Raw genomic sequence first — 18,579 nt, forward strand, 5'->3', positions numbered from 1 at the left:
GGTGGGAAGGGGAAGGAAGGAAGGACACAGGAGTGTCTGGGTGGGAAGGGGAAGGAGGGACACAGGAGTGTCTGGGTGGGAAGGGGAAGGAAGGAAGGACACAGGAGTGTCTGGGTGGGAAGGGGAAGGAAGGAGGGACACAGGAGTGTCTGGGTGGGAAGGGGAAGGAAGGACACAGGAGTGTCTGGGTGGGAAGGGGAAGGAAGGAAGGACACAGGAGTGTCTGGGTGGGAAGAGGAAGGACACAGGAGTGTCTGGGTGGGAAGGGGAAGGAAGGAGGGACACAGGAGTGTCTGGGTGGGAAGGGGAAGGAAGGAAGGACACAGGAGTGTCTGGGTGGGAAGGGGAAGGAAGGAAGGACACAGGAGTGTCTGGGTGGGAAGGGGAAGGAAGGAGGGACACAGGAGTGTCTGGGTGGGAAGGGGAAGGAAGGAAGGACACAGGAGTGTCTGGGTGGGAAGGGGAAGGAAGGAGGGACACAGGAGTGTCTGGGTGGGAAGGGGAAGGAAGGAAGGACACAGGAGTGTCTGGGTGGGAAGGGGAAGGAAGGAGGGACACAGGAGTGTCTGGGTGGGAAGGGGAAGGAAGGAGGGACACAGGAGTGTCTGGGTGGGAAGGGGAAGGAAGGAGGGACACAGGAGTGTCTGGGTGGGAAGGGGAAGGAAGGAGGAAAAGAAGGAGTTGGGGAGTAAATTATAAATAAAAAAGTGAGTGAGTGGTGTATAACACAACACGAGGGGGTGTTTCGCTGGCTGTCCCACCGGCCAACTCAACGGGTAGCAGGCACCCCCACCCCCATATATATATATCTGACCTCGACTTCAGCTCTGTCGTTACATAGACAGCATTGTGGGTGGGGATTATGGCGTGTGTGGAGAGAAGTTACGAGGTTAGGTCCCCTTACGACGTACCGCCCCCGTCAGGTGTCCAAGTGGACTCCACCTTGGACCAACAACTCTGGAGTGGTATGAAAGATTTCTCCGTTCGGTGCTTTGAAGAGTTTTTGAAGTGGCAGTCCACTGGCAAAAATGTGCGGTGTGTGTGTGTGTGTGTGTGTGTGTGTGTGTGTGTGTGTGTGTGTGTGTTTAACATTTTCAAACGATTTCGCGATTCATGATCAAACAGAATAAGTATGCAAATGACCTCAGTTGGTTTCATTACAGAAGTGTGAATAACGAGCTCTATTTTTCGCATGCATTTTGCCAGATAATTCGATGAAAAAGATTGAAGAAAGAAGTATTGCAACTGGCTAACAAAACAAACAAATCCACACACGATCCACTTTTCCCTACAAAACGGAAAAAAAGATAACCAAAAAGATTTTGTACACAGTCAGTAGAAATATGCGTAAAATTTGTTTTAAGTAGGTGTCAAAGAGACATAATGTGAAATGCATATCAGCTGACTGAACCAGCCCACCTGTGGCGACAGTTCGTGCTGCTTGTTGAAAGGGGTCTTACTGAACGTTTTGTCCTCTTCATTTCTCTTTTCACAAGCACTGGGTCAGGTCCAGTGTCGTCTGTGGTGTGAAGTGGGGGGGAGTAACAAGGAACTCGCGTGGGGGTGGAGTGTGTGGGCGTGGAGTGTGTGAGGGTGGAGAGTGGTGTTGGAGAGAGTGAAAGAGATGGGGTGGTGGAAACTCTGGTAAGGGTGGAGTGTGGGGTGGAGAGAGTGAAAGAGATGGGTGGTGGAAACTCTGGTAAGGGTGGAGTGTGGGGTGGAGAGAGTGAAAAAGATGGGTGGTGGAAACTCTGGTAAGGGTGGAGTGTTGGGTGGAGAGAGTGAAAGAGCTGGGTGGTGGAAACTCTGGTAAGAGTGGAGTGTAGTGTGGAGAGAGTGAAAGAGATGGGGTGGTGGAAACTCTGGTAAGGGTGGAGTGTGGGGGTGGAGTGTGTGGGGTGGAGAGAGTGAAAGAGCTGGGTGGTGGAAACTCTGGTAAGGGTGGAGTGTGGGGTGGAGAGAGTGAAAGAGCTGGGTGGTGGAAACTCTGGTAAGGGTGGAGTGTGGGGGTGGAGAGAGTGAAAGAGATGGGGTGGTGGAAACTCTGGTAAGGGTGGAGTGTGGTGTGGAGAGAGTGAAAGAGATGAGGTGGTGGAAACTCTGGGAAGGGTGGAGTGTAGTGTGGAGAGAGTGAAAGAGATGGGGTGGTGGAAACTCTGGTAAGGGTGGAGTGTGGGGGTGGAGTGTAGTGTGGAGAGAGTGAAAGAGCTGGGGTGTTGGAAACTCTGGTAAGGGTGGAGTGTGGGGGTTGAGTGTGTGGGTTGGAGAGAGTGAAAGAGCTGGGTGGTGGAAACTCTGGTAAGGGTGGAGTGTGGGGGTGGAGAGAGTGAAAGAGATGGGGCGGTGGAAACTCTGGTAAGGGTGGAGTGTGGTGTGGAGAGAGTGAAAGAGATGAGGTGGTGGAAACTCTGGGAAGGGTGGAGTGTGGGGGGTGGAGAGAGTGAAAGAGCTGGGTGGTGGAAACTCTGGTAAGGGTGGAGTGTGGGGTGGAGAGAGTGAAAGAGCTGGGTGGTGGAAACTCTGGTAAGAGTGGAGTGTGGGGGTGGAGTGTAGTGTGGAGAGTGAAAGAGCTGGGTGGTGGAAACTCTGGTAAGAGTGGAGTGTAGGGGTGGAGAGAGTGAAAGAGCTGGGTGGTGGAAACTCTGGTAAGGGTGGAGTGTGGGGGTGGAGTGTGGGATGTAGAGCTTTCCACGGTAAGGTTGTCAGTGATGGATAACTGTAAGTGACTGGCCGGGATTGGTTATACCATCCGTGTCAACTGCGAATCTTTATTTGATTTTTTGCCATTATCTTGTTGAAATGAAGCCACGGAAAATCATAACAAGGACGCTCGTGCAGAAAATGAAAGACATTCCAGCAGCTTGTCAAAGACTGTTAAATACAGACTTTTCGGGAAAAAACCCAATGCGCCCACGACTGCTATTTCTGTGGTGTTTCCATCGTCCAGCTTTCGACTTGCCTCCGTGTGTGTGAGTGTGTGTGTGTGTGTGTGTGTGTGTGTGTGTGTGTGTGTGTGTGTCTGTGTGTGTGCGTATGTGTGTACGATTATTCGCATGTTTTTGTGTGTGAGGGTTGATTTTCTGAAATTCACGAGAATGTAATACCGAATTTACTATTTATTAAAAAAGAAAGTGCAGATTGGATATGTAAAAAAAAAAAAAAAATAAATATTAAAAAAAAGAAGGAGAAAAAACAACTCAAATACAGAAAAAATAGCAGTAAAGACTACGTAAAATAAGGAAACAGTTCACACACACACACACACACACACACACACACACACACACACACACACACACACACACACACACATGGCGCGTAGAGAGAGAGAGAGAGTTTGTTTTTTCTTCCTCACTGTTGTCGACATTGTTTCGGTAAACCGCACCATTACCACCATCCACAACCTCTCTCCCTTACCCTCTACCCCGCACCCCTCCCTCCCCTGCCTTTTTTTTCTCCGGTGTCTTCCCTTCCACCGTGCCCTGTGGCTTGGAGCACTCCTCCCGGCTTTCACTTCTTTCTTTCTTCTTCACTTTTCTGTTTGTCTTTCTAGTGTCTACTCCAAGTCTTTCTTTCGGTGTTTGTTCTTGGTACCCCCTCTCCACACACAAAAGGCCATGACAGAGAAAGCGGTGTCGTACACACACTGCACCAAACCCGACGGACCAGTTTCGTACAGGTCGAAACGCACACATTCATCACCACCACCCCCATCCGCCACAACACGCACGCACGCACGCACGCACACACACACACACACACACACACACACACACACACACACACACACACATACAACGAGTTCATGGTAGTTCACAGTTCTTTTCAACCACACACTGTGTAGAAGCAGCTATACACACCGACGGTAATGTGACCTGTAGAATTTACTTTCAGTTGCACAACTCGGTCCTCAGCCTTTCGCTTCCGTTGTGTCTTTGCAATCGCGCGCGCGAATGCAGTACTTAATTTCATTTCTCATGGGAGTATGTGATATATATAATGTATAATGCACATCAGGGTTCGCGCCAGTGTATGATCGCACACGCCCACCATGTGTGAATCTGGGTCAGCACTTTGCCTTTTGTTGAAATGTAACGACAGTTTTCTAGAGAAACATTGACGTAGCTGTCGTGGTGGGCGTCGCGGACTGACACAAAGGGTGTGAATTCAAAGTCAGTCAAAAGTGTCGATGATCACCGTGAGAAAGGCGGTCTCTCCAACCTGTTCTGGTACGTTAGCAACTCAGAAACTGAAACTGGCACCAAAACACGCGAGTGTCATCCACTTTTCGGGAGAGTCTGAGATTTTCTGTTCAGCAGGACGCTTGATGTGACGCCTGACAGCAGCTGTCGTGGTGTCCGGTTACCATCCCTTCCACGTCCTGCCCCCTGTCAGTCGTGACCTCCCGGACAGATTCCACATCACACGTGACGCTGCTGCTGCCTTGTTCATTGACTCAGCCTTGCACACCACTGCATCTTATCAAAGACACACCACTGCATCTTATCAAAGACACACCACTGCATATTATCAAAGACACACCACTGCATATTATCAAAGACACACCACTGCATATTATCAAAGACCGAAACACGTTCAGTGAAGAAAACACTTGCAAAGCAAAAGGTAACTGAAAATTAAAACGAGGGGATCGAGGGAGGGATGGACCTCAGATGATATCTACATACGTATTTACAATCATATGAATATCAACAACCCATCCAGAACAGACAGATTATTATAACAAAAAACAACAACAACCACCGTTAATGCGCACATACATGTTTCAACATGATAATAATTACGTCAAATATAAGTTTAACACAACATTAACATTTAACTGTAATTCTCGCCCTCCCCTCTACCCCTATTTCTGTTGCATACACAAACACATATACCCACACAGAAGCATTTCACACATAGAATTAATATAGCACCCCCATAATCCTCCTCAACCTCCCCCCTCCCCACACACACACCCACAAACTCCCCTTCACCCACCCATCCATCCCCCCTACACACACACACACACACACACACACACACACACACACACACACACACAGGGCGTCAGCCAGTATGCTGTTAAACTCATCTCTGAGGTAGCTTGAGGAGGGTTGATGGTGGAAATGTCCGAGGAGTGGGGGCGGGGGTGGGGGGAACTCCCTCAGGTTCTTAATAGTGAGACACGTCTTAGCACTCTGTTGTCAATCGACCTGACACAATTGTATCCCCCCTAAGCGCACCGAAAAAGAAGCCGTGGCAACTAACTGAACATCCTGAATTTCCAACTATATAAAAATCATCTATAGAATCTGCTTCTAGAGTAAAGATTTTTAATGTAAAAATTCAAGAGAAAACTCAGCGGACAGCTCCCGTGTCGGCACCGCTTGGCGGTGCTTTTGGCACTTGTGATCGACAATGAAATACTTCGTTTAAACCAACTACATCACAATTATACGTGCACGATACTAATCAGATTGATAACAGAAATGCAAACATCTGCAAGACACGCTAATAAAATGTGTAGGTATTGTAAAAACATAATTTGCTCAAATCGGCACTGACGAATTCCAATGGCTTGAAGAAGAGAGAGTTTCAGTGTGGGGCCGAAATGCCGTCAGACATTTCGTACCATCGCATGCCTATAACTTAGGTGTACACGGAAAGCAGTACACGAGAAGAAGCTTAATCATTAACATTTTAATGCACAATCTAAATTCCACGGCAACTATACGGATTTACAGAAAACGAAGGTATTTTGTATGTTTCAACTGAGTGGATTTCGAAGATCGCGCCAAAACTCATTCACATAAATATTAGTTTAAAAAAAGTTATAGGCTTTCTGGTCAAATGATATCATTACATTTGAGAAGTATGATCGTTCTGAAGTCCCATAACATAAAACTATAATCTCATCTATAAGGAAGTGTTTATAATGTAACAAATTGATGAAAATCATCAGATAACTTGTGACCGATTTACAACTTCCTTAGTAACCTTCGGCGAGTCACAAAAGTCGTCTGCTAAGCTGGCCCAACTGACGAAGATTGTAGCCAACCCGGCTACACTCAAGTTTGAAGAAAGTAATTTTGCAACAACAAAAAAGTCACAGGAGGTAATGAATAATTGATCTTAGCGCCTAACACTTAGGGATGCAGTGGATGTAAGGGAAGCCACCAATGATCAGCTCCGCTGCAGCAACACTGTTAACTTTGCAGATAGATGTCTTCTGTAGTGATGGAATTATTGTTAATGGAATATTCTCGACTGCAATATAGCTTGATAAGATGTCATGTAAAGTGGATGCAGGCGGTAAAAAGAATTGTGTCAAAACGTGTGCTTCTGTTTGTATGAACATGGATTTGGTCACATGTAGTGCAGAATACTGTGTGTGAGCGTGTGCGCGCGAGAGCAATCGCGTGAGTGGAGACCTTTTCGCCTGCTCTGAGACTGCTGGTGTTAAGTACAGCGTCCTTTTCTGTGGCTGACTGTGTTCAGTGGGTATGCAATAAACCCGATCAACCGCTACTGCACTACCCCAGTTTCAGCAAAACATCTCCCAACAATTGAGACTGTTATCGATCGCTGAACGAATGGCGGCATTAGCACGTCAGCAGTCCGTTTTCTGTCAATACAGCATGACTGAGAGATGAGGGTGAGATAGATGAAGAGACAGAGAGAGAGATTTTGAACCTGAATGTGTGTGTGTGTGTGTGTGTGTGTGTGTGTGTGAGAGAGAGAGAGAGAGTGCCTTTGCACGTAGACATTTCAGATTACTTTTAGCAATGTTTAAAAATGATATTATTTAATTTCATTTTGCACATTCAGAGTTAACAAAAACGAAAGTTCATATGAAAACGATAAGTAAGCTTTCGCTTGTTTTCTTTTTTGTTTGGTTTTTGGTTTTATTTGTTCTTTGGTTTTTGTTTTGTTTTGTTTCTTGTTGTTGTTTTTCGTATAATGTGAAAACGATACACAACATTTTGCTTATTCTTTGTTTCGTCCAACAAATATCTGAAAAATGAAACTGGCCAGTAATCTGCTGACAGACGGGACAACTCTTTGGTGTACACGAACTTGGATCATGATCCGAAAAGATCAGTTGTGTGGACAGCTCTTATAAAGATGTCTTTTGTTATCACATCAGTGCATGCTTCGTGCATCAATAGGATGGTGGATTTCTGTCTTGAGATGTAATGGAAGCACACATATACACACAAAAAAGAGAGAGAATGAGAGAGACAGGTGCTTGTTGAGGGGGGTGGGGGGGAGGGTAGTGTGTGTGTGTGTGTGGGGGGGGGGGGTGTATTGGTAGAGCGCTGGTGGATCTTTAATGATTACTGGACGCCTCACAAAACAGACGGAGGAATGTCTGTCTGTCTGTTTTTTCAACAGTGCACATCTGCATGTGTTTTCAGGTATCCGAGGACACTGTAGATTTCTCCCGACTGGAAATTCCTGACTGAGCTGTGAACTGGAAGGACTTCTGGACTCAATCACGTGATGGCCTACAGCTAGTTCATTCTCAGAAAGACAGAAAGAAAGAATGAAAGTAAAAAGAATTGTCATATTAAATACGTTGTGGACCTGGTAACTTCAGAAAGACATTCCCCCATCGTCCACACTGAACACTGAACACCTGCTGTATTGGACACTGATTTGGATCTGCGTTACGAATTAATGTTAACAAAAATTCTGATAAATAGACTTGTTTTTGTTCATTTGTCAGTACAAGAATATCTACGGCTCGATATTGTTTAGATTTTTTCTTATCAGTTCTGTGCTTGCAGAAAATCGATCGATAATTGCACAAGGCTTGTACAATCTTATCTTTGTTTTCTACACTCATTTGTGTCAAGAAAACAGCACTTGGGCAAATTGACATATCTGTTACTTTGCGATCATGGCTATGCAGCGAATCGTAGGATCTCCGTTCATTTTATCTTAGTTTTCCTCAGCGACACACACATACACACGCGCAAAAGAAAAGAAAACCTTTAGGGAAACAACCCCAAACATTTTAGAACCCCCGATCATTTCGAAGTGCGGCACCATTGTCTTTGCTGACGACCACCTAAGCAAGCCGCTGCCCCCTGAACCAGGCCCTCAGCCACAGCATGTCTTCAGTGGAAGAGCTGACCATCGCCCTGGAGCACGACATTGACGAGCAGTACCAGTACCAGCCAGGGGAGGTGATCCGGGGCGAGGTGCGCATCAAGGTGGCCCGCCCCACCGCCCTGCGCATCGTCACCATCAGGGTGGTGGGGGAGGGCACTGTCAGCTGGAGGGAGGAGGGGGAGGGCTCCATCCACCAGGCTGATGAGAAGTACCTGGATGCCTCCAAGGTAGGACTCGTGCCAGATAACACTAGATAATGATGATGACGACTACAACTACAACTACTGTTATTATTATTATTATTAGTAGTAGTAGTAATATTACTCTGACTGCTGTTGTTGTTGTATGATTGGTGTTGCTTTTTTGTTCATCAAAATCAAAGAAAAATAATGTATAGTTTATTATTTTACTCAGTGATCAGGTCTAACAAAGACGGAAAGAAAGGTTGCGAGACATTGGAGTTTACCAGTAAATTCACTGGATCAGAAAATGCTCCACAAAGATCTATTTCATCGGAAATAACTGCAAGAAACCATCTACACAAGTCAGAAGTTTACTCATCGACTCTTCTCAGCAGTCGGATATGTCAGAATGTTGACGCCGTTGAGCATGTGTATGGTTTGACAGTGCTGCTGTGGCCCTGTGCGGTCGGCTGGACTATAAGGAACAATGAAAAAAAGAAAAGAAAAGAAAGAACAGAAAGAAAAATGAATTGTGGGTCACCGTCAGAATACAGCTGCCTGTGGCCTCCATGACGGCTTGAAAGAGAGGGGTGTGAAGGGGGTGGTTCACCCAGTGCTGTTCACGTGGACGGCTGGCCGTGTCCCGGAGTGTGTGGTGACGGTCACTGAGCGTGGCGGGGACCTCAGGGGCTGTGGGAGACCAGGGCTGGGGATGGCCATGAACGGTGTTGCTGTCTGCCGAGAACTCAGTGGTCAAACATGCCGCCTGTGTCGTTGTGTGGCTGGAGGTGTAATCTATCCAACACTTCGTGTATTCTAAACAACACACCATGTAACCTACACAACACTGTGTAATCTACCCAACACTTCGTGTATTCTAAACAACACACTATGTAACCAACACAACACTGTGTAATCTACCTAACACTTTGTGTATTCTAACCAACACACTATGTAACCTACACAACACTGTGTAACCTAAACAACACTCTGTGTAACATACACAACACTCTGTGTAACATACCCAACACTTTGTATCGGGTTCCAGGTGGTTCTGGACACCAAAGACTCCCAGCCGCACAACCTGGATCCTGGTTACCACGAGTTCTCCTTCGAGTACCTGCTGCCGGAAAACCTCCCGTCCTCCTACATCGGCAAGTTCGGCAACGTGACGTACACGATGAAGGCCACAGTGGCGGGGGTCAAGTCCATCGACACGGCCATCACCAGCGAGCCCTTCCTCATCTTGCGCCGCGCCGTGTTGCCCGAGCAGGCCCTGCAGCCCGCCGCGCTGTCCCAGGAGAAGCGCCTGTGGGGATCGTGCACCTTCGGCAAGATCTCTGCCCAGGTGAGCGTGGAGGCGCGAGGTGGGGTGCCCGGGGAGGACCTCTTCATGCACGCCCAGATCAAGAACCACAGCCAGCGGACCGTGACAGCCATGCAGGCCTCCCTGGTCATGCTGTCCACTTACCACGCCCGGAAAAACACCACCCACTTCAGACAGGTGGGTTCGTTGTGCCTGGTTTGATTGGGTCTGAAGTCACTTCTGTCTTGGTTTTACCCTAGTTTCTGCCCAGGTAGTGTGTGTGTGTGTGTGTGTGTGTGTGTGTGTGTGTGTGTGTGTGTGCGCGCGCGCGCGCGCGCGTTTTCTTGGCGTCTTTCTAATTAAACTCTTCTGTTTTTTTGTGTATGCATATTTGTGCAGTTATCATGCATTGTCACGGTTCTTATATAATGATATCATGATGACTGTTGAGAATTAGTTTTGATATTCCCCGCTCCTACATGTCATTATTAACCTTTCATTCTGTTGCTCGATCTTGAAGACTGGGTTCAATTTCTTTGCAAAAATACGTCAGATGAAAATTTCGTTGCATTCATATATTCATATATGATAAAAAAAAAATTTTAAAAGTGTGAAAGAAAATAAAAACTGGAAGCACCGAGAACAGAAAGGTTAACTGGGCAGAGTTGGGTAAATTCCGGCAGGGCAGACTGATGGCGGAGTGAATTAAGAGGTGGGTTCAGGTGGGTTAAGACTCTTTCACCTTGCTTGTGCTGTGTTATTTTGCTTGCAGTCACCCCCTCCCCTCTCTGTCTCTGTCTTTCTCTGTCTCCGTCTTTCTTTCTTCCCTGAGTTACTGAGTTTCCTACCATTCCACCCCACCTCTCTCTCATACACCTTGCGTCACGTGCACAAATCATTTTCGAGAAAAAAAAAATCATATTGATATTGATGTCGATTTAGCATTAAGCGCGTTCAAGCAAATTAAATACCAGTTAATCTTCGTGGAGAAAATGGTTCCCATTGCAAAAGAGAAAAAGAATGTTTTGGCCATGAATGTAGAACGTGATGAAGTCAACATCCCATGAATGTAGAACGTGATGAAGTCAACATCCCATGAATGTAGAACCTGATGAAGTCAACATCCCATGAATGTAGAACCTGATGAGGTCAACATCCCATGAATGTAGAACCGGATGAGGTCAACATCCCATGAATGTAGAACCGGATGAGGTCAACATCCCATGAATGTAGAACCTGATGAGGTCAACATCCCATGAATGTAGAACCTGATGAGGTCAACATCCCATGAATGTAGAACCTGATGAGGTCAACATCCCATGAATGTAGAACGTGATGAAGTCAACATCCCATGAATGTAGAACGTGATGAAGTCAACATCCCGATTCGAGTGGGACTCGAGCTCGGAGGCACCCGCTTTCACTGGGACACTGCTGCAGTGCAGTGAGGAGCGTGTTAGGTACCCAGTACATAGCTCGATCCTAATGTCATGTATAAGGTAGGTATGTACCCAGTACATAGCTAGATCCTAATGTCATGTATAAGGTAGGTATGTACCCAGTACATAGCTAGATCCTAATGTCATGTATAAGGTAGGTATGTACCCAGTACATAGCTCGATCCTAATGTCATGTATAAGGTAGGTATGTACCCAGTACATAGCTCGATCCTAATGTCATGTATAAGGTATGTACCCAGTACATAGCTAGATCCTAATGTCATGTCTAAGGTAGGTACCCAGTACATAGCTAGATACTAATGTAATGTATAAGGTATGTACCCAGTACATAGATCCTAATGTAATATATAAGATAGGTGCCCACTACATAGCTAGATTCTAATGTACTGTATAGGGTAGGTACCCACTACATAGCTAGATCTTATTGTCATGCATAAGGTAGGTACCCAACACATAGCTAGATCCTAATGTCATGTATAGGGTAGCTACCCAACACATAGCTAGATCCTATGTCATGTATAAGGTAGGTAGCTACCCAACACATAGCTAGATCTTAATGTCATGTATATCGTAGGTAGGTACCCAACACATAGCCGGAAACCAGTGTCATGTATAAGATAGGTACCCAGTACATATCAGTAACAATATCTGTAGCTCAAGGAGGCGTCACAGCGTTCGGACAAATCCATATACGCTATACCATACCTGCCAAGTAGATGCCTGACCAGCAGCGTAACCCAGCGCGCTTAGTCAGGCCTTCAAGAAAAAAAAGAAAAAAAAGTAAATGAATATTTAATTTTTTTTTTAAAGAAAAAGGAAAACAATAACAACAACAACAATAATAATAATGATAATAATAATAATAATAATAAAAATAATTTTAAAAATAATAAAATACGAAGACAATAATGATAATAAATAAACAAATAAGCAAATAAATGTAACACACACACACACACACATGCAGTTTCACAGATATGAAAGCACAAACAAATACACATAAACGTACACACACAATCTCCCAAATTACCCTGCACCCCACCCTCCTCCACACATTCATTCCTAGGCTACGTATCCCAGCTTCCACCACACACACACACCCAGTACATAGCTAGATGCTAATGTCGTGTGTAAGTTACCCAAATACAAAGCTGGATATCTACAGTTAACTTGAAGGGATAATCAAGAATTTCCATACCCGGTTTCCAGGACACTATGGTTTGGACATTAACGGACAGAAGAATTGGGGCCGCAGTGTTTTTTCTTCTTTCGGCTTTTCTTCCGCTGGAATAACCAGCGTTGAAATTGTGTCAGGGTTTGTGGAACGTTTCAAACAAAGATTTGTCGAGGGTAGATGGCAATGTTTACTCAGTATAGGATGGTTAGGTCAAATGATCACGTGGAAACACACGCCGGAATAGTAATGAATAGATGTGAAGTTTGCATCAACCTGAGATTGGGGGTGTGGGGGTGTCAGACATTGCCTGTCATCTCTTTTGAAAAGTTTACGTAATGCCGCCTTGTTTATGCCGTGACTAAAACGAAGGAGAAATTTGTTTATGTTCTATTTTCCTGATTTTCGTGAAATAATTATTAGGACAAACATTATCCAGTCCAGATATTATAATAGCTTATCTCGCTTTAGATTCAGCCTCCTTATGTCATCCAGGAAGGAGATCGTATTGTGTAATTTGACGTTATACATTTACAAATCTTTTAAACTGTTGCATTTGGTTACAACTTAGATTATAGCATCAATATGAATTTTTCCTTACAGGAATCATATTAAACGTAAGATTACGCAGTGCGCGCGCGCACAAACACACACACACACACATTGCACGCACGCACGCGCGCACGTGCCACATCATAAACATTGTTTTTTTGTTTTTTTTTAAACCACATATTTTTTATTGTATAATTATTAAGTAACAGCTGGAGTGTCAAGGTGTTTGTTCCAAGTTGTTTAATGTGCCTGCTGGTTTGTCCCACGTCAGAAGTCCTGTTCTGTGCTGCCCTCACCTGCTGTCTGTGTCGCTGTGTTCTCACTACACGACACTGGCTGTGTCGCTGTGTTCTCACTACACGTCACTGTCTGTGCTGCTCTGTTCTCACTACACGTCACTGGCTGTGTCGCTGTGTTCTCACTACACGTCACTGTCTGTGTTGCTGTGTTCTCACTACACGTCACTGTCTGTGTCGCTGTGTTCTCACTACACGTCACTGTCAGTGTTGCTGTGTTCTCACTACACGTCACTGTCTGTGTCGCTGTGTTCTCACTACACGACACTGTCTGTGTTGCTGTGTTCTCACTACACGTCACTGTCAGTGTTGCTGTGTTCTCACTACACATCACTGTCTGTGTCGCTGTGTTCTCACTACACGACACTGTCTGTGTTGCTGTGTTCTCACTACACGTCACTGTCAGTGTCGCTGTGTTCTCACTACACGTCACTGTCTGTGTCGCTGTGTTCTCACTACACGTCACTGTCTGTGTTGCTGTGTTCTCACTACACGTCACTGTCTGTGTTGCTGTGTTCTCACTACACGTCACTGTCTGCAACAGGTGGTGAGCAAGAAACGAGATGAGTTCGACGTGGGACACAACCTTGGACGGCGCTGGAACTACGTCCGCCTTACCATCCCTCCTTACATCCCAGAAACTCACCTTGACCACTGTGATATCATAGAGATCGACTACTTTTTCCAGTTCAGGGTAGAAATTTCCGGTGGCGCGGAGCTGAAGGTGGAGCTTCCCTTTCTGATCGGCTCCCATCTGCCCGGTCAGGAGAGCCGCAGGAGGCCAGAGGGCCAGCAGGATTCGGGGTCGGCCATGAACAGACAGTGGACGGTGCGGGCCAAGGGGTTCCCCCTGGAGGACCTGGACGGGGACCACGTGCCCATGGACCTGGGAGAACCCCAGCAGTGGGGGTGGTCTTCCGGGGTTCCAGAGCTGAGAGGTCCGGAAAGAGCGGTGATGAACAACCCGTTGTTCCGGCAAGGGTCTTTCCGGAATGCCCGGGAGGTGAAGAGTGTACCAGAAGAGCAAATGGAGAACACCAGGTTGTGATGTGGGGGGTGCTGTAGTGACGGTTGGAGGGTCACCTTGTGTTGTGTTCAAAGCTATTGTCTCTGGTCACGTGTCTGTACCCTGTTGGGCATTTCTGTCCGTGCTCTGACAGCCTGACACGGCCGTTGGTAGTCATGTAGTAATGGCAGTGTAGTCCTGTGACATTTCATTCCAGATGTCTCTATACACCACTGGACTAAAGCTATGCTGCCAGAGCAAAATAATGAAAGCTGACTTGAAGACAGAACTTCGGCATCAAATCAGAACGGTGTTTTTCTGCGATATATTGCAACTGTTATAAGGAAGGGGAAAAATGATGCGTTGTCTCAAATAAAACGATACACAAAGTGGTTATTAATGTTGGACTCCCACTTTACAGCTGATCTTCAGAAACATTGCAGAATTTAATGCAGCTGACGGGGAATGAATCTTGTTGTGTAAAATGGTCTTGTGCGTGAGCGTGTGTATCTAATAAATCTATCATAGACTCTTAAACAATCAGTAATAAAATTATGTTTTGAACAGGTTCTGGATCTTTGAAAGCAGACAAATGTACGGGGGATGTTCATCAAAGAGTTCACCTGACCCACTTCCTATGGACTATAGGAACGAATCTTCGTGCAGTTATTAGTATTTATCTACATAGGTACCACCAGGGTGACACACTTCTCCCATCGCTCTATGCAGCTGAAGACCTTACCTGTAAAAGTCTGCAGGTTGCGCCAGAAGCCACGACTTGACCTCGGAAATACGCGTTTCATCATCTGGGAAGTGCTTGGTGGAAGAGGTGGAAGTCAGATGGTGTGAGGTCGGGAGAGTAAGGGGGGTGACGAAGGATTTTATAGCCGCAGGGCCTTGCTTCCGTCTGGGCAACATGCGATTTGTGAACCGGGGCGTTGTCCCTCAGGGGCCGGACGTCTTTGGTCAGCATACCACACCTCTCGGTTTTGATGGCTTCCCGCAATTTGTGCAGCAATGAAGCGTAGTATGTCCCGGCATTTGTGGTACCCTTTGCCAGGAAATCCATCATCACTACTCCGCGCTGGTCCCAAAAGACCGTGAGGATGACATTCCCCGCTGAGGGTTGGACACGTGCCTTCTTCGGAGGTGGTGAGTCAGAATGTTTTCATTGCTTCGACTGGGTTTTAGTCTCTGGGTCATAGTGACGAACCCATGTTTCGTCCTGCGTGATTAGACTGTGGAAGAAGTTCTGCATTTCTTGGCACATGGCCAAAAGAGCCTGGGAGCACGTGACTCGTTCTGGAAAGGTGTGACCAACCGGGGAATCCATCAGGTAGACAACTTCCGCATGTGCAAATGGTCATGGATGATTATTTCCACAGACCCCACACCGATCTTGGCATCTTGGGCCAGTTGGCAAAGGATTATGCGGCGATCTTCCAAAATGGCGGCCTCCACTTGCCGGTTGGTGGTGGACTGTGGTCGCCCGGGAATGGGAGCCGTTTCCAAAGATGTCCGACCACACTTGAACTGACGACGCCAGTGCTTGACTACGTCATATGATGGGGCATCCTCCCCATCAGTCTCGTTCATCTCAACGAACGTCTCCCCTGGTGTGTGGCCTCTCAAGTACAGAAACGTGATGACCGCGCTGGCTCCACCATCACACCGTATTCCATCATAGCACATGTAAAAGAGAAACTGTTGTGAGTTTACAGATGCAAATTACCACGGAAACTATAGAGATTGTGTATTATTATACATGTACAATTGCAGCCTCTACAATAGCCGAAAGATTCAGGGGAAATCTTTAATGGACATCCCACGTATCTAAGTACAGCTGTCAGGGGCCAGGGAAATGCTTATGTGTCGGTTGGAATGTAATATTCATTTATATTGTGTGTGCGCGCGCGTGGTCTTACATGCTTCTTTGAATGTTTTTGTGTGCGTGCACATGCAAGTGTGTGTATACTGGCACGCCTGTGGGTGCTCAAAGGAAAGATGGTTCTTAGTTTGGATGATGATACGAGTTGAAAATACGATTTTAAAATGGACTGAGGGTTTTTGATGCATGAAAAATACTGGAAAATAATGAACTAAGAAATGAAAACATTACACATGCAGTGTCACGTACAGATTACAACTGACTTGAGATAGAACTCTCTGCAGCTGCTGCTTTATTTTACTGCGGGTAATTGTGATTTTTGTGTAAAAACCATATGCTGTTTGTACTGGGTGTTTGGACATTACATTTTCACATACACGAAGATGAATCTACAAGTATATTCAATTAATCTATGTTTCTTTATGATACCATTGTAATGATACTGTTGCTAACGGGAAGATGTATAATATAATGGAACATTTATAGATAATTATCTTTGCACAATTATACCATTATTTCCAACAAGGTTAATCAATATCATTTCACACAATTATATGGCTGTGTGATACCTTAAAATTATTACCTTCCCCTAAGTCTGTTTCCAGCTATGTTCAGTACCACTGATTTATCGTCTGAAGAGTGAAAAGTGTCCATTTTTCATTCCGATTGTACTCTCCCTCCCATTCAGGCGGAAAGAAAACCAGTCCAGCACCGTTCACTGACCAAAGGAAAGGTATGAACATGTCGGAAAGGTCAAGCAACAGCAACAGCAAACACACAAAAACAACCATTGATATATATTTTGTTCATCAGTCAGAACTATTGTCTGTATTGAAAGTAGACAGGTGGATTTCAGACAGGGTTTGTTTTTTTCAGAGACATGAATTTCAAAATGTTGCAGGACCACTTTTTCCAGTATTTTCGATAGGAGACGCATTTGACGAAATTCGTACCACCTTTATATCAAGTGTTGGGGCTTTATTAAACAGAGGAGTGACATCAGTTTTTTTCAATGAAATTAAAACATGGAACATCAATAAGAAATATATACACGTGTTAATAAACAGGTGCGCTGTGGCAGAATCGGTTAGTTGTTGGACTGATCCTGTGTTCGCTCTGACCAGTGGTCAGAGTTGGAATCTCCGTTTGGGCATGGTGTCGTGTCCTTGGGGAAGGCGCCATACTGACCAGTGGTCAGAGTTGGAAGCCCCGTTTGGGCATGGTGTTGTGTCCTTGGGGAAGGCGCCATACTGACCAGTGGTCAGAGTTGGAAGCCCCGTTTGGGCATGGTGTTGTGTCCTTGGGGAAGGCGCTTTACTGACCAGTGGTCAGAGTTGGAAGCCCCGTTTGGGCATGGTGTCGTGTCCTTGGGGAAGGCGCTTTACTCTGATTTTCCTCCCTCCACCAAAGTCTGAATGGGCACCTGACTTGGGTCGGGGAAGGTTAAAGCAGCGGAAGGAGAGCTTTGGGCCCCGCCTTCCTGTCCCGGCCCCTAGACAGTGAATATGAATTCATTGCCCCTGCGGCCGTAGAAGGGTATGGGACCTTTAACCTTACACAAACAGGATCAGGACAAACAAGCAGCGCTTCAACGGAGAAGTGAGAACTGGATCAAGAGTGAGGAACAGAAATGATGTGGAGGATTGTCTGTTCATTTACTGTCTCACTGTTTACCATTAGAAAGAGAGAAAGAAGTGAAAACACAGGGACTGAGTTTATCAATTCGACACGAATTGAAGTAATCTTTTCACAGAAAAAAATGCAAAACAGTGTGTGTGACCATCATGGTTTAGCGTGTGTGTGTTTGTGTGTGTGCGCGCGCGTGTCTGTTTGTGTGTGTGTAGGTGTGTGTGTGTGTGTAGGTGTGTGTGTGTGTGGAAAAGCCAAATGAAAAGAGAGTGAGACGGGAGAAGCTCAGTGCATTGCAGGAGGTGCAGGAACGACGAGAAAGAAGTGAAGTAATAGAGGTTAGAACTGATGTACTTCACGAAACCAAGTATTCATCTGAAAATTGTTCAGATTTTAGATTTTATTTTATCTCATATCTGCTCTTTATAAAAATGATTACGAATCATTAATAGTCTCGAACATAGATAATTACTTCATCGGTGAAATCTATGCATATTTAATCGTTACTTTGGATGTGATATAAAAACACGTTGCTTAAACCGTCGTGTAGAAAAAATAGTCAGTCAATTAAATCCATCTTTTGCTTTTGTGTACTTGTCTGCATCCATGAGTTTGAGTTTGCACATGAATGTAAATTCGCGCCTCTCTGTCTCTGTCTCTCTGTCTCTGTCTCTCTGTCTCTCTCTCTCTGTGTTCACCTAGTTCGCCTAGTGGCTATGCGCCCGAGTATGAAGCGAGTGTGAACAGGTTCAGATCCCAAATAAGAATCGGGATATTTACTCCAACCTCTGCTAGACCTGGAGTAGTGGTGTGGGTGCTGGTCCATGGGATGAGACGATAAGCCGAGGTCCTGTGTGCATCACGCGGTCAGTGCACGTAAAGAAAACCACGGCGACAAAAGGGTGGTCGCTGGCAAACCTGTGCAGAAAAACACACTTTGGTACTAAAACAAATACACGGAACAGA

At 45.7% G+C, this 18,579-nt stretch overlaps 1 protein-coding gene across 1 annotated transcript in view; it reads left to right on the top strand.

The window, feature by feature from the left end:
• LOC143289824 (arrestin domain-containing protein 4-like) overlaps positions 1-18,206 on the top strand; it is a 28,172-nt gene extending 9,966 nt beyond the window's left edge. Inside the window, exons 2-4 of the mRNA XM_076599000.1 lie at positions 7,422-8,348; positions 9,352-9,807; positions 13,635-18,206. Of these exons, the coding sequence (XP_076455115.1) occupies positions 8,121-8,348; positions 9,352-9,807; positions 13,635-14,138 (1,188 nt within the window). The 5' untranslated portion in view covers positions 7,422-8,120 and the 3' untranslated portion in view covers positions 14,139-18,206. The remainder of the gene's footprint in view (positions 1-7,421; positions 8,349-9,351; positions 9,808-13,634) is intronic.
• Positions 18,207-18,579: the final 373 nt, after the last annotated feature.

This window comes from Babylonia areolata, chromosome 14 (genome assembly GCF_041734735.1).
Source record: "Babylonia areolata isolate BAREFJ2019XMU chromosome 14, ASM4173473v1, whole genome shotgun sequence".
NCBI lineage: Eukaryota > Metazoa > Mollusca > Gastropoda > Neogastropoda > Buccinidae > Babylonia > Babylonia areolata.